Raw genomic sequence first — 14,500 nt, 5'->3', positions numbered from 1 at the left:
AGTGGTAATGTAACGCCATGGCTATAGTCTTCCTCCCTCAGGGCTGGGCCCACGCCGTTTCCATGGTGCGGGGCTCACCTTAAATGAGCTTCCGGGACTCCCCTGGGACTAACAGTCTCACGTTCTCATCGCTAAAGTCTCTCTCTCAGGGCTAGAGGGTCTCTCGCTCGGGGCTGCGTTCACCCTCTCCTAATCGGGGTCTCCCTCTCCCTAGGTGGCCAGTCCTATTCTAGTGCTCACTTCTCACCCCCCCCAGTGCTAAGGTCGAGGCCTTGCTTGACTGGGGACCCACACTCTCTCGGGGGACGAGGCTGACACTTTCTTCGGACTTTGTCCACGCCGCAGGGGTTGGGGGTCTCACAATCCCTAGGTGGTCACTTCTGTTCTAGTGCTCGCTTCTCACCCTCCCAGTACTAAGGTCGCGGCCTTGCTTGGCAAGGGTCTCACACTCTCTCGGGGACGTGGGTGACACTTGTTTGGGGGCTGAGTCCACACTTTCCCTGAGATGTGGTCTCACGCTACCTGAGCTGTTGGACGCTTTTCAGGAGCAGGGTCGGGGTATTCACTCTGCGAAGCCTTTTACCACAACAGGTGTGAACTGTCCATTCCCACTGCATTCTGGTAATTGTAGTGCCGCGTGTATAACGTACACAGACATAGAGGAAATACCTGGGCAGGGCGAGTCAATCACACCTGCTCTGATTTAACAAACAATTGTTTCCAGCTATTGGCATTGTAAATGACAATGCCATTTATTTATGTTTTCAAAACCAACACATAAATAAAAAAATTGTAATTTACAATGCCAATAGCTCTAACTTTTACAAAGGCGAAACCGTTGCATTGTAAATGCTTGTTACACTTGGCCTGGGAATGTTCGGTGGTCAGGCAGTTTTGGGAGGAGGTGGTGGGCAGGATTGCTGCGGCCACGGGCCTTCGGGTGAAGCCGGAACCCTTGAGTTGTCTACTTGTATCTGTCAGGAAGCCTAAGAAAAGGAAACTACCATATAAGCTCCTAAAATTAATGCTAGTGCTAGTTAGGCGCAGGCTAGCTATAACTTGGATGGGGCAGAGGGTTCCGGAAGTGCCAATATGGCTCAAAGATGTCTGAGAGTGGTCTCTAGCTGAAGAAGCCCATTTGAGACTCTCTCATACGGACGAGAAGCTACAAGCGAACCTACTGATTTGGCGCGAAATGTGTACTTCTGGGTTGACAGAGGGGAGCCCTCCACCCAAGATGCAACTGACATCGAGGAGAGTGGGTGAGATGTAGATGACGGCCCTAGACATGATCAGGAGTGGGAGGATCAATCCCAGGAATATACACCGTGAGAGTCAGTGGCATGTCCCATGCTTCTTCTTCATTGTAATATGCTTACAAATGGATATGTTTCCCCATTGTGCCTTTCTTCCCCCGATGCTACCACCTGTAACAAGTATCACTAATAATACCAATGATATGCCTCTATATAATGTATCGATGTCAATTTGTTTTTGTATTTGCAAAATGAAAAAATAACGTTTTTTTACAAATTGTTATGGTTAAGACCCTTTTTGTATTCCTATCATAACTTTGGCACTGTTTGAGGTATCTAAAACAACGTTCCAGTCAAATAGCAGAAGCAACAGAGTTTAATGACGTCAAGTTTCATGCATATCCATCTAGAGGTGACGGAGAGGGGGCTAGCTAAAACCCAGGTTTGCCAGTTCACAAATGTATAAAGGAAATTAGTTTATAAAACTGAAAAGAAATGTACAAATAAGTGTACCATTCCGCATTATTTTATGGCACAGGGTCTTCTTAGTAGGCAGGTTAACTTGGTAAACGTATTCAACACTTTTTTTAAAAAAACATTTTTTTTTAGATTTAATGCACCTCACTGGAAAATAGGATTTTAAATGAAGTACATATGCCGTAGTATAGATTTTCTTTTCTGTATCTGAAAAGACATTCAAGCATCACAACAACAACAAAATAGGCACGGATGTATACTTTTTAAGCAGATGTGCAAGTATGATCAACCAAAATGCCATCACATTCAGTACAAAAATTACAGTGACTTCAGTGAGCAGACCTATTGTCCTATGCTGTATGGTGGGAAAAGCAAATTGTGCACTACAGTTTGGGCTATTAGGATGGTTTTACCAGTTTAGTAAAACTGTCTCAAATTCGAAATCCTCTAAGACAAATAGATCTATAAACTCAGATTCGTAATCAACCAAGATTCCTAAACAGAAAGGGAAAAAGAGAGCAAGAAAGAAAGAACGACATGGAGTGCTTAACCAAAAAGAAAAAAAAGTTCCCTAAATGTGAACACTGGAAGTCAACCACTCAAAAGGATGGCAAAGAGGTAGGTTATGCAGATTTGTAAAGTGCACTATAACCCAGAAGTGTATGCAGGGAAGGAACAAACTCAAGATGGACAAGGAAAGCCATCAAATAAGAAGCAAGGAAATTAGATTTACAATAAAGCCCACCAAAAGTAGGCAATGCACAGGCTCTAAGCCCACTGTAAGTTCTTGGTAATCCCACAATAGGTCTTTGCCTAGCAGGTACTTTGCACTGTGTAGTAGGCATGACACAAAGGGGTCGATTCCGATCCGGTAAAAAGCGCTCCGAATCATCGTACGGAGCGTTTTTTCCCCGTACGAATCGTACCTGTAAACGTCCTGTACGTACGACGAAGTACGATTCGTACCAGGAGCCGTACTCCGTACGAATCGTACAAGACACCATACGACTCTAATCTCCGTACGATTCTCCCTCGGAACCCGCTGTACGCAACATCTGTACGGTTCACGGCTGGTTTTTACGACCCAGCAAGTACGATACGTGTCAGGTACGTACAGTACAACCCTTTTTCTACGGGAGCTGAAAACAGCCGTAAAAGCAGAGTTCGCGCCGAAACAGGTACGGAACGCCCCCCGTGTACGGTGCGTACCCCCATGATTGCAGGGGTACGCACCGTACCCCTGCGATCAAGTGGTGTACGAGCCGTACCCCCATTGTACGATCGGTGTACGAGCCGTACCCCCATTGGACGATCGGTGTACGAGCCGTACCCCCATTGTACGATCGGTGTACGAGCCGTACCCCATGTACGATCGGTGTACGAGCCGTACCCCCATTGTACGATGGGTGTGCGGCTCGTACACCGATCGTACATGGGGTACGGCTCGTACACCGATCGTACAATGGGGGTACGGCTCGTACACCGATCGTACAATGGGGGTACGGCTCGCACACCCCATGATCGCAGGGGTACGGTGCGTACCCCTGCGATTATGGGGGGTACGGACCGTACGGTGTGTATGTGTTTGTGTGCTTTTCCGTACGACTCGCCCTTACCTGACGTGGACCGTACGAATCGCGTCCTCATACCCCGGTCCGGATCGTACTCGTCGGGTCGTACGGCATGTGTACGAGTCGTACGGTATGTGTACGAGTCGTACGGTTCACGGTTTCAGCCTTGCAATACCTACGGATCGCGACGATTCGGACGGATTCACGGAATACGGATCGTACTTCGCGACTCGGACAGACGGGTACGATTCGTACAGAGAGGGTTCTGGATACAAATCGTACAGACGGTTTTTTTCCCGAATCGGAATCAACCCCAAAGTGTTGTATAGTCATTTTTCCCTACAACAGACTACAGAGATCATTCAGAAATTCAACAGTGGCCAGTTTCTAGATTTTCCCCACAAGGCAAGCATAACTGCAGTTTAAAAAAATATAGCCATTTAATAGCCCACACTCCCAAATTTCCAGTTATGACATGAACAGTGTAAAAAACCAGTGCAAAGAGCGAGCTTTGTGAGAATTACAGACTTTATACTCCAGTGGTCTTTTGCCATTTCTCTGCCTCCGAGTGTACACATTTAGACTCACCGTGTACAGAGTCCAATCTCCACTTCTCACCGTCTCTAATCAATTCACCATTAAAACACAAGAGCTCTATCCATTACCAGCCCGAATTCTGAAACCTCTCAACTGACGTGCTAGTCTTCTACAGATCCCTTTTCCTGATCCTTTAAGAGCAACCAATCACTAGATTTAAACAGACGCAAAAACGCCTAGCCTATTTAATTTCGGATGTCTTTCAATAACATTTAAATTTCAAAAGAATAAAATGGATTCCTAATAACAACATTCAAATGTCTCCCGAGACTATTAATTAAATAAAAGATTATGGAAAATGTTAAAACAATAGTCTTCCAAAAATAGAAAATCTTTTTTATTTTAAACTACATTTTAAACTTTCTATGTGGCTTTTGTTCAAAATGTGCACTGTGATGATAATGTCTGTCAAGCAGACTATTGATAAAGTACTTTAGTATATAGAGACACAGCATCCATCTATAAATACAGCCTCTAAAGTAAAAGTGACACATCAGACAGGTAGAAATAATTCTCTGAGGTACTCACCCATGAGCCGGATCTAGCGCTATAGCCCGGGGCTGGTCCAGGTCTTGCCAAAAAAGCACTTTTCTGGCTGTCCCATCCAGATTTGCAACTTCAATCCTATTGGTTTCTGAGTCTGTCCAATAGAGTTTCTTCCCAATCCAGTCACAGGCCAGGCCATCTGGAGACACAAGGCCAGAGATGAGGACATCCTGTGTGCTCTCACTCCTGTTGAAATAAGTCTGCTTGATGGCCTCTTCACTCACATCAGTCCAATAGATGATGCTCTCTGAGTATTGGAAATCCACAGCGGCTGCATCCTCTAGGCCGCTGACCACAATGGTAGAATCTGCCTTTGTGATACCAGCATCCACCAGCCGCACATCTCGGCGGTTTGCAAACAGTAAGAGGGGGGAAGCTGCGAATGAAAAAAAAGTGTACAGATAAGTAGGGTACAACATTAAAAAAAACAATTAAATGAGTGTGTGATCTACATGGTCAAACGTAAAACAATTCCTAGAGCAGATGGATATCTACGGTATAAGAATAAGTTATAGCAAAAAATAGACTAAAACAATAAAAAACAGCCCTTAAAGAGGAGAACTTCTTTCCACCAGGGCAAAGGAGGGATGGACTTGGCTGTCCTGGTAGACTAAAGCCCACCAAAGTCCGAGATCTCCAGCAGGAAGACGGAGATCTCAGTGCCTTCAGATGCAATATCAGCAAGGCAGCTCCTCTGAAGAAACTGAAGCTTTGCTGTTCAGGTGCCATGATCAGGGCGCCTGCAAAACGAAGTTGTTGTTTTTTTTTTTTTTTTTAGTAAGCTGGATTTAAGATAAAGATTATTTAAGAGGTTAGACCTACTCCAAGACACCTCAGACTCCTACAATGTCACCACCTGAGAGATATACAAGGAAATCTTATATTTACTATGCTCCTCTATGCACATTAACAAGGCGTCTAGGAGAAGAGACATGGTATGGAATGTGTATTTGTAAAGTGCATTATCACCCGCAAGGGTACACTGGTGCCGAGTAGTTGCCTTGCCTCCCCATATTGGTTATTTGAAAAGCCAGGTCATCGGCTTCTTGTAGAATTCAACAAGGGAGGAGGAGGAGGCGCTGATGTGGAGTGGGAGGCCGTTCCACACTTTAGGAGTAATGTAAGAATGCCAGTCCTCCTGATCTGGTGTTTATGAGTTGGATGTGGGCGAATAAGAATCCTGCAGAGCGGAAGTGTCTGGAGATGTGACTGTTCAGGTAGGGTAGGTGAGGGCCTGTGTTGTGTGTGTGAGTGAGTGAGTGTGTGTGAGAGTGAGAGAAACTTAAACTGAGCACTTTTGTGCATCAGGAGCCAGTAAGGCTGCCTGAGGTGAGGTGTGATGAGATTTATATGTAGGTGATAGAGGATGAGTCTGGCTTTCGATTTCTGGATGGGTTCTAATCTTCAAATGAGTTGCTTGGTGATCCCTACATAAAGGGTGTTCTCATAGTCCAACTTGTAGGTGACTGGAGCATGTGGGCATCCCATGGTAAGGTGTTCTTGCCAAAGGTCACTACTTCAGTCTTGTCAGTGTTGAGCTTGAGACAGTTGGTAATCATCCAGTTAGAGACTTCAGTCATGCAGGCAGTGGACATGGATGACAAGAAAACCTATGAATGGCAAGCAATGGGCTGGCACAACGCCCACTGTATGTTTTTGTTATGGTCCACAATAGGTCTTTGAACAACAGATAGCTAAAAGTGGCCTGTAGGCAAGACCTTAAATAAAAACATCAGGGTCCTCTGTAGGAACCCAGCCTCTCTTCAGGTCTCCCAGATCAGAGTTCAAGGGTTCTTCTTTAAGCTCCAGCTGAACTAAGGCTTGCCATTTGTTTCAAACAACCTGCATTCCATGTTAACAGGAGCCATTGTGACTTACAGGCTTGACTATGGCAAAGTGTTTCCTGGAATACAGGTTGAATAGTTGCAGAGGCTGCAGTCTATCTAGAATTCTGCCTGCTGCCTGAAAAGTAGCACTGGGAAACGAGACCAGGTCACAGAGCTTAGACGGTCCCTGAAATGGCTGGCTACCAAGGGCTCTGCGCTTTTGAAACGGAATCTTATTTTAAATGTCTCAATAGTATTGTACCAGATGAAAACTTGCCCTACACCCCCAAATTAGTGCTCAGATCTAGATCAGTTTCCTTTTTGTCACACCAGTCACCTACTGCAGGACTCAAGATTATTTACGAATGAATCAATAGAAGCAGCAGTTAGGCATTGCAAAAGGGGTCCCCATAGACACTCACCAGATCTTCAACACCTGGTGAGTACCCCTGCCCGCCACCACCTTTATTCACCTATGGTATCACCTTTATGAGGGTTGACCTATCTCGCACAATACTTCTTAAATAGGTCTTTCTGTTAGCTTTATTTTTAATATGAAATACCAATAAAGCATACTACCTACAAAAGCAGACTATGCAGGTCACGTTGGCCCACTTACTGTTCCAGTGCAAGGTGTGGTTCATGTGAGCCAGGAGAAGAAACGTCTCTTCGCCCCAGAGTCTTGCTGTACTATCTTTGAAGGATATTAAGCCAAGAGTATTGTGTTTTAAGCCCAGCAAGAACTCCAGCTCATCAAATTCATATCCAAAGTCATAGAGAGCGGGCAGGCAAGGCCCCATGCGATTACAGTGCAGCCTGGAATGCACTTTTAGCACTCCATCATGTAGCAATAAAGTATGGGCATCTCAATTAATGTACATGGGAATAACCAGGAAATTAATTTCCAAGATCAACCCTTTGCTCTAACCACAGTACTGCCAATTGATGCTTAACAATAACCGAAAGAATTACGCAAACACTACAATCTGGCACTGTGCAGGCACAGGTAGGATGATACATGACTTTTTTTTAAATTTAAATATTGCCTCAAACTGATATCAAAGGCTAGCTATGCCATTCGCAGCTACTCTCAGGGAGAAAACGGCGCTGGACGCGATGGGTGTACTCCCCTCGAGCGATCTAAGGTAGGCCTGAGGATGTGGTCAACATTAAATATTGAATCCCAGAAAGCCAAGGTGGATAGACGACTGCTATTACGAAGGCCTGTTCTATATAAAATAGAGGTGGACAGCTATGTGTTAAGAAACAAGAGTCATTGAAACATGCATGTTTCATACAACACGGATGAGATCCTCTTTTTATAGAGCAATTCATACTATTTTTTTTTTACTGTATAGAAGTGTTACAAACAAAAGACAGTGCCATTTCTCACTTTAAATGTACTCAATTTACTGCCCTCACAAAGATGAAACTCAAATTTATATTGCCGGGATTCACGCTTGTGAACTGGATAGGAATACAGTGTATATATAAAGTATCAGCAGGGCTTCATGTGCATGCAATGATATGTTGTTTACAAAAGGTAACCATACATTGTATCCAATTGTGATGGACAGGAATACCTTTTGTTAATAGTCAATAGTGACAGAAAGTGATGAATGATGGACATGGAAACATTACATGCAGCACGTATCAACATGGCCGGACACCCTGTACTGAACAGTGATGGGAATGGAAGTCTTGTTTTCAATTACTGATGGGACAGAAATACATTGTATACAGTGAACTCGAACAAGGGTACAATGTGCACAAAGCAGAAGGACAGGGAAAGGCTATATAATACATTGATAGAAAATTGATGCAACATTGACATTTAAAAATACACTGTAAGGAACAGTGACTGGACGGTGAATCATGTTTTGTAGGATGGGCTGGACAAAGCAGACGTTCGTGATGGAGAGAAGTACAACATACACAGTAAAACCATACAGTAGTGAAGGGATAAGTGGTATATAATGTACATAGACAGAAACATCCCGCTCCCCAATTCTGTGTGCCCCCACATCGCTCTCACTCCAAAGTCGATGGGCGACAATGAGGCAGACCCTTGACACTGAATTTGTTCTGGGTGCAATTAGAAAGCACAGAGCACCACACAAATCAATTGTGTTCACTTTTCTGGTTTGTTGATGCAGAACAGTTGGAAGCCAAGCAGGGCCTGCGCATTTCCACTACCAGGTATAGCTCACCCAGTTGGTCATTGGTCCATACCTATGCCACATAGAAATAAACTGTTACCATGCCATCAGTTAACAAGCATTGAAAATGCAATAGGTCTCGCATTTACTAGAGTTTGAGCTATTGGCATTGTAGACTACAATACCTTTTATTAATGTGCTGGTTTTTTAAACAAATAAATAAAAGGCATTGTCATTTACAATGCCAATAGGATAAACTCTCACAAATGCGAGACCCATTGCATTGCAAATGTGACAACCTGCTTTCATCAGACTGCTCAGAAGCGCTCACACACAAACACATTGAAGTGCACTCGGATAACTCAATTAGACGCAGGAGTCAAATTAAAAAATAACATGCATTAAAAACACCTCAATTTCATCCCAGAGACGTTTTAACTGAAAAAGGCTGAGAGTGTCGCTTTTGGGAGGTGACGCGCACACAAACAAACACATTGAAGTGCACTTGGATACCAAACTAGACACAAGCGAAGAAAAAGCTATCAGGCACTAAAACCATCTCAATTTCGTCCCGAGTATGTTGTTCGGGAGGTAAAAGCACCTACAGAAACGGAAATTGTTTTTACTGACTATAATATAACAGACCAAGACTAAGTTCCTGTGTGTTTTTAAAAAAATGAAAGTGCAAATGAATTAGGCTCACCAGTCACAGTGGTGTTTCTAGCAGTGACAGAACAGAAGCACAGAACAGGACAACCTAACAGAAGAATATAACATAAGAAGCACAACACATCAAAAGCATGTAGCAAAGGTAGCACAACAGAAGCATCGGATAACACCCACATCATATAGAAATAAACAATCTTTTATCCTGCAGTGCTTCTTGTCTGATTGTCATCTGTAGTTTCGTGCTGCACAGCGCTATAATATCAACTATTGGTAATGGCGCTATATAAACATTGTTAAATCACCTAGTTTCTCTTTTCGGTGGTGGGGTAGGTGGCGCATCCCTCGAGTCAGGCTGGCACTAGGCTTGCATAGTTCCGAAGGGACTGCTCCCTGTTCAGCTGTCTCTGACTTCTGCCAATGGAGGCGGCAGGAGGCGTTGCTGGTGTCCGCAGGAGGGCACATGAAAGGCGGGGGCGGAGGCCGCCCTCCAGGGGGCTATCAGTGTCTCGCCAGCTGAGCCGCCTCCTGCAGCAGCCATATGGGTCTGGATAAAGAGGGGGCAGACGGAAAGAGGGGGCAGTAACAACAGCATGGAAGAGGCCAGAGTGCAGCGGCGTGGAGAGGGCACAGGGGGAGCAGGAGGCAGAGGGCAGGAATGAAAGAGGAGGGCTGATGGTGCAGTGTGAGGGGGTGAGACGGCTATGAGCGGGTATTGAGGAGTGAGGGGAGGCTCACTAAAGAGATAGTGTAATTGAGTAAAGCGCTATAGCTTAATGGGAATGCAGAGCGAGAGGGCTACAATATGTGAATGAGAGACATGGTGAGTGTGCTTATGGGGGGCGAGGGTAAGCCCACTAGAGAGGGTGCAGATAGATGGGGAAAGCGCTATAGCTTTAATGGGAATGGTGAGCAAGAGGGCGCTGTATGTGGAAGAGAGACAGGCTGAGAGTGTTTGGGGTGAGGGCGGGCCCGATGGAGAGAGTGTATGATAGGTCAGTGCAAGGGTGGGGGCCCAGGGAGAGGCGCGTGTGATGGGGGTTAGGGCTGAGAGAAAGGCCTATTTTAAAAAAAATAGGACACTGGGAGGGGGGAGGAGAAACACGAGAGACGGCCTGCGGCCGTCAAAGTGAAAGTACGAGGAGAAATGCGACACGGCGGGCAGGGGAGGGGGCGGAGCGGGGAGAGCGGCATGAGGGTGTGAAGCAGCAGGGGGCTGAGACGCGGCCGCCTTTGATGTGGTAATGCGAGGCAGGCAGGCGGCTGGTGGCATTGTGCACGCGCTTTCACATGCACTGCAAGAAATCGCCAGTGGAATCCCAGTTAGGTAAACTCTCGATAAGCCCCTATATATCTCGCTCCCGCTCAATGCGCATGCGCATTGAGATAGGTCGCTCGGCCTAAAAAGTGACTTAGTGCATGAGGGAACAGTGAGTCTGTTTATTTTAGAACCTGATCACATTGTGTATTGGCCTCTCACTGGAGCCAGTAGAAAACAGGACTCCAACTTAACCAGGTGTATTGACACATTTCCATCTCTCATCAATAACATGGCCCACCTGTGTGTGGACTGAAAACGCACAATGGATTGTGGGACACTTAGTTCCTAATGATTAGTGACTGTTAAAAGCATGGGCAAAAACAACAATCAACCACATGTATGAATCCTTTATTCACTGTTCCTTGTATGTCCGTAGTCATTGGAGCTGGTTAAGGTTAAACCTGTCCATTATAGTCAAGTTCATCCTGCTCTCTAGTGGGCTTGGGGTATTCATGATCAAATTCAATGTGGGAGTACAACCTATTACTGCCTAGAGTATACACATAGGGAGCTCAGTTACTGACCAAGAGAGTCTCATTAAGCGGCCAAATGACCAATAAATATGAACATGTCCCATCATGCACTCTGCCACTTTTTCCACAGTGGGAGTGGTAACAGTTCATTTACATGTGTCATAGATATGGTTGAAGGACTAATGCCGTGAGCAAGACACATTGGTTGAAGCGGATGTCGCACACTGGGGAGGATTCATTGGTCAATCAAGGATGGGTCTTCAAGACTGAGCTTGCCAGGGGTGCTGATTAACGCTCCGCGAACAGAATTGTCATTGTGACAACTTTTTCTGTACCAGCATTTAAAGAAAGACAGAATGCTGTGTTAACCATCCATTTAAAGTTTGTATTTGCTTAGGGAAGCGTTATATCCTGCAAATTAATTCCGGCACTGTGAATTATCAGAAGTAGTTCATAGTTAAGACCTCTTTTCTGAGAAATACGGTCTTTGATTCCACTGGCAAACATTCACTAAGAAGGCTTACCTATGGGAGGGAGGGTGGGGGGGTGAGGAGGGGGTGTGGTGGTGAGTGTGTGTGTACACACACACACACACACATTATATATACACACACAATGTACAGAATAGTGATACAGTCAATACAAAATGAAGAAAAGGGACGCACTGTATACAACAATGAAGCACAGAAATAAATGAATACAATGTATAAAGGGGTATTTGCGTCTGCCTTAATGCAGCGCCATGCTTTTGTCTTACAGCACAGATTACATAGCTCGCTGTCCAGTGTCATTTCCTTTAAAGGACACCCAGCGAACAGAGCAAAGCTGCATTCATTAACAAGAATAAAAAGTGAAATACTGTAAACAGCATACTTAAGATGATATAAACAGAAAATAGTCCAGAGGCAGAAAGTGTCAGCATTTCTCTCTGCCTCCTTTCCAGATGGCTTCAAGCCACTAAACAATGAGGAGCAGAGAGTGTAGGTGAAATACGTGGCAAGAATGTGTTAGTTAGTCAACTGGGACACAGCAGGACGTCAATGCACAAGTTCCTGGTAAGAATGAGTACATTTGTAAGACAATACAAGGTCTAAAAACACAATCCTCATTTTTCCCCTTTATGTTTCCATGCATTCGTAATCCAGCCTTACAACGCAAAGCTGTGAGCAGTGTTCATGTCTGGACCTAGCAGCGCCGGCACAAGGCACCTCAAAGTAAAGGTTGTGTGGTCCACAACAGTAAGACTGGACCAATCTTACTCTGCCCTTAACATCCAAACCCAAATCTATCGCTTTTATGGAAATAGGACTTATAGGAAGGGGCTTGAAAATGGCCACATTCCATGGGAAGCCGACAGGTCCTCGTTGAGATGAAACAGACGGACTAAACCAGGCAAACAGCAGCTGTGAGGACCACTGCGCTTTGTGGAGTGGTCCTCGAAGTGCATTTAGGTATTTTAGAGTGAGTGCTTTTAATATGTCCCAAGCTAGCCCAGTAGCACCGGGCAGGTCCACGCATCATTTCAGTATAACCAACTATTCAAACAAGCTGCATGGTCATTCAAAGTACATTGATTTACCATATGGTTGATATCCTGAAAATTCAGCAAGGATCGGTCTCCCCTTGACCTACACTAGACATCAGTGCTCCATCTATAGCTATATGTATTCTTTCTCTCTAGTTTTCTCTCCTTTTTGTGCTTTAATTGGTGTTTCTGTTTCACACCCGGTTACCATTTGTGGAGTATGGATTATTAAACAAACCGCATTCTATATGCTCCAAAGTATGCACAGAAGTAAACATATAATGTGAAAGTCCTCTGTAATAGGCAAAGTTGCTTAACTGTGCAAGTGTTTACATGTTTTTTATGTTTCTTAATCATCACTGTGCCATGGCATTGGACAGTTTTCCTTAAATGATGGGAATGGTTACTAAGATTGCGGTTTCTGTGCTGCCCTTTCCCTCTTGCATGCCAGGTGTCATTTTACGTATTATTCTGTGCTCTGGTGAGCTTGTTTTTCGTGTCTGATAACAATGGTGTGTACTGCTGTGTGGATAATTAATAGAGGAAAATAGTTAGAACTGTATTTAGTTCATGGAAATAGTCAATACTTGCCTTCTAAGATGCCAATTGATTGGGGGATTCCATTACTTGCTTTGAAGTAGTGTAAGGTGAAAGCGTTGGATGATTACCCAATACTTCTAAACTGAGTTTGTTCTAATGCCATAATGTAATAGGTTAATATAAATTAATATTTTCCTTTAACAGAACGATCCACATATTTAAAAAAATGCATAAAATAGCTTCCAGGCAAAGGTAGGCACCTAAGAAATATTTCTGAAAGTGATGAACAATAGCTTTATTTTAATGTTAACCATATAGAAAATTAATTTTAATAACTAGCAAATTGATTCAAGTCTGTAATGTTCTTAATCCTATCCATGTCTTCGGAGCATTATCTACTAGCAGACAACCCAAGCTCCTAATGGCTCCTATAGCCAGACAAGCCAGCATCTCGTCCAGCAAGAGTGATAGGCGGTCCTCTGAAAACCGCTTTGATATGGGAAGAAGTGGAGGTGGGTCAGAAAGGAATGACCTGGCATTACCCTGCTGAACAATCTGAAGGATCCATCTGTCAGATTAAACGAAATGGCCTGCCACCCCAGAAGAAAATGTAGCATCCTGCCGCTCTTAGGGTGCCAGTGTGCTGCTAAGAGCAAACTAAAGTGGGTTGGAGGCTGATGCTGCACCGGCTGGATGGAACAAAGTACCTGATGACATGCCTGGTTTTTTTCTTGACCCTGTTCCCAGTCACAAATGACTGCGGTTGCTGTTGCTGCGGTGATGGGGCCAGGGCAGCACCTACACGCCGGCCCTCTGGAGTAGAATCTGAAAGGTAGGGCAGCTGAGTAAATTGTTGGGCAGGGATCGAAAAGGTCCAAAGAACGTGCCAAGGTTTTTCTTTCTTGAGAGCATTCAAACATGGAATCAGCCTTTTGCCAGAGGCGGGAGCCATCAAAGGGTATTGCCATTAGGGATGCCTGTACATCTGGAGGTAGAGCACAACATTAGTGCTCACAACACACCCAAAGCAGTCAGTAGTACCTAGGCCAGCCCTAACAACATATAGCTGCATCCTGGCTATCTTGAATGGTCTGTGCCACAGAGGGCCTGAAATGCCTCCAGTGTCACCAGCAAGATCTTGCTGGCCATGTCCCAAAGGGTATACATAATAAGGCCTAAGAGGCAGCCCATATTTACTTATTCTCTTTCGTCAGCCTAGCGTTGAGATATCAACTTTATGTCTGGAGGGATGGTAGGTAACGCATCAGGCTTGAGTTTGCTGGACCACCAAACTCTCTAGAGTCTGGTGCAGCATAAGAAAGTCTGGGCCACCAGGCACTGGTCTGTGGCACCAAGTCACCTGCCTGTTCCCCTGTGGGAACCAGCAAGCCTTTGTCCAAGAACCCATAATAGGTGTCAGCTTGGGCTTTGTTTAATGGAAGCAAGGGCGGGCCCAGTGTGCGAAAGCTCAGTGAGGACTTTGGTCTTAACCTCAGCTGAAAGCATCTGCAGGTCCACAACCACAGCTGAATGTCTCATCATT

The 14,500-nt window shown here is 44.8% G+C and overlaps 1 protein-coding gene across 1 annotated transcript in view; it reads right to left on the bottom strand.

Annotated features, from left to right (window-relative positions):
• Positions 1–14,500, bottom strand: part of LRP5 (LDL receptor related protein 5) — a 412,593-nt gene that overhangs the window by 331,499 nt on the left and 66,594 nt on the right. Inside the window, exon 2 of the mRNA XM_078682857.1 lies at positions 4,430–4,823. Within this exon, the coding sequence (XP_078538983.1) occupies positions 4,430–4,823 (394 nt within the window). The remainder of the gene's footprint in view (positions 1–4,429; positions 4,824–14,500) is intronic.

This window comes from Lissotriton helveticus, chromosome 3_1 (assembly GCF_964261635.1).
Source record: "Lissotriton helveticus chromosome 3_1, aLisHel1.1, whole genome shotgun sequence".
Taxonomy (NCBI): domain Eukaryota; kingdom Metazoa; phylum Chordata; class Amphibia; order Caudata; family Salamandridae; genus Lissotriton; species Lissotriton helveticus.
The sequence above is the reverse complement of the archived record's forward strand: the minus strand, read 5'-3'. Positions and strand labels throughout refer to the sequence as shown.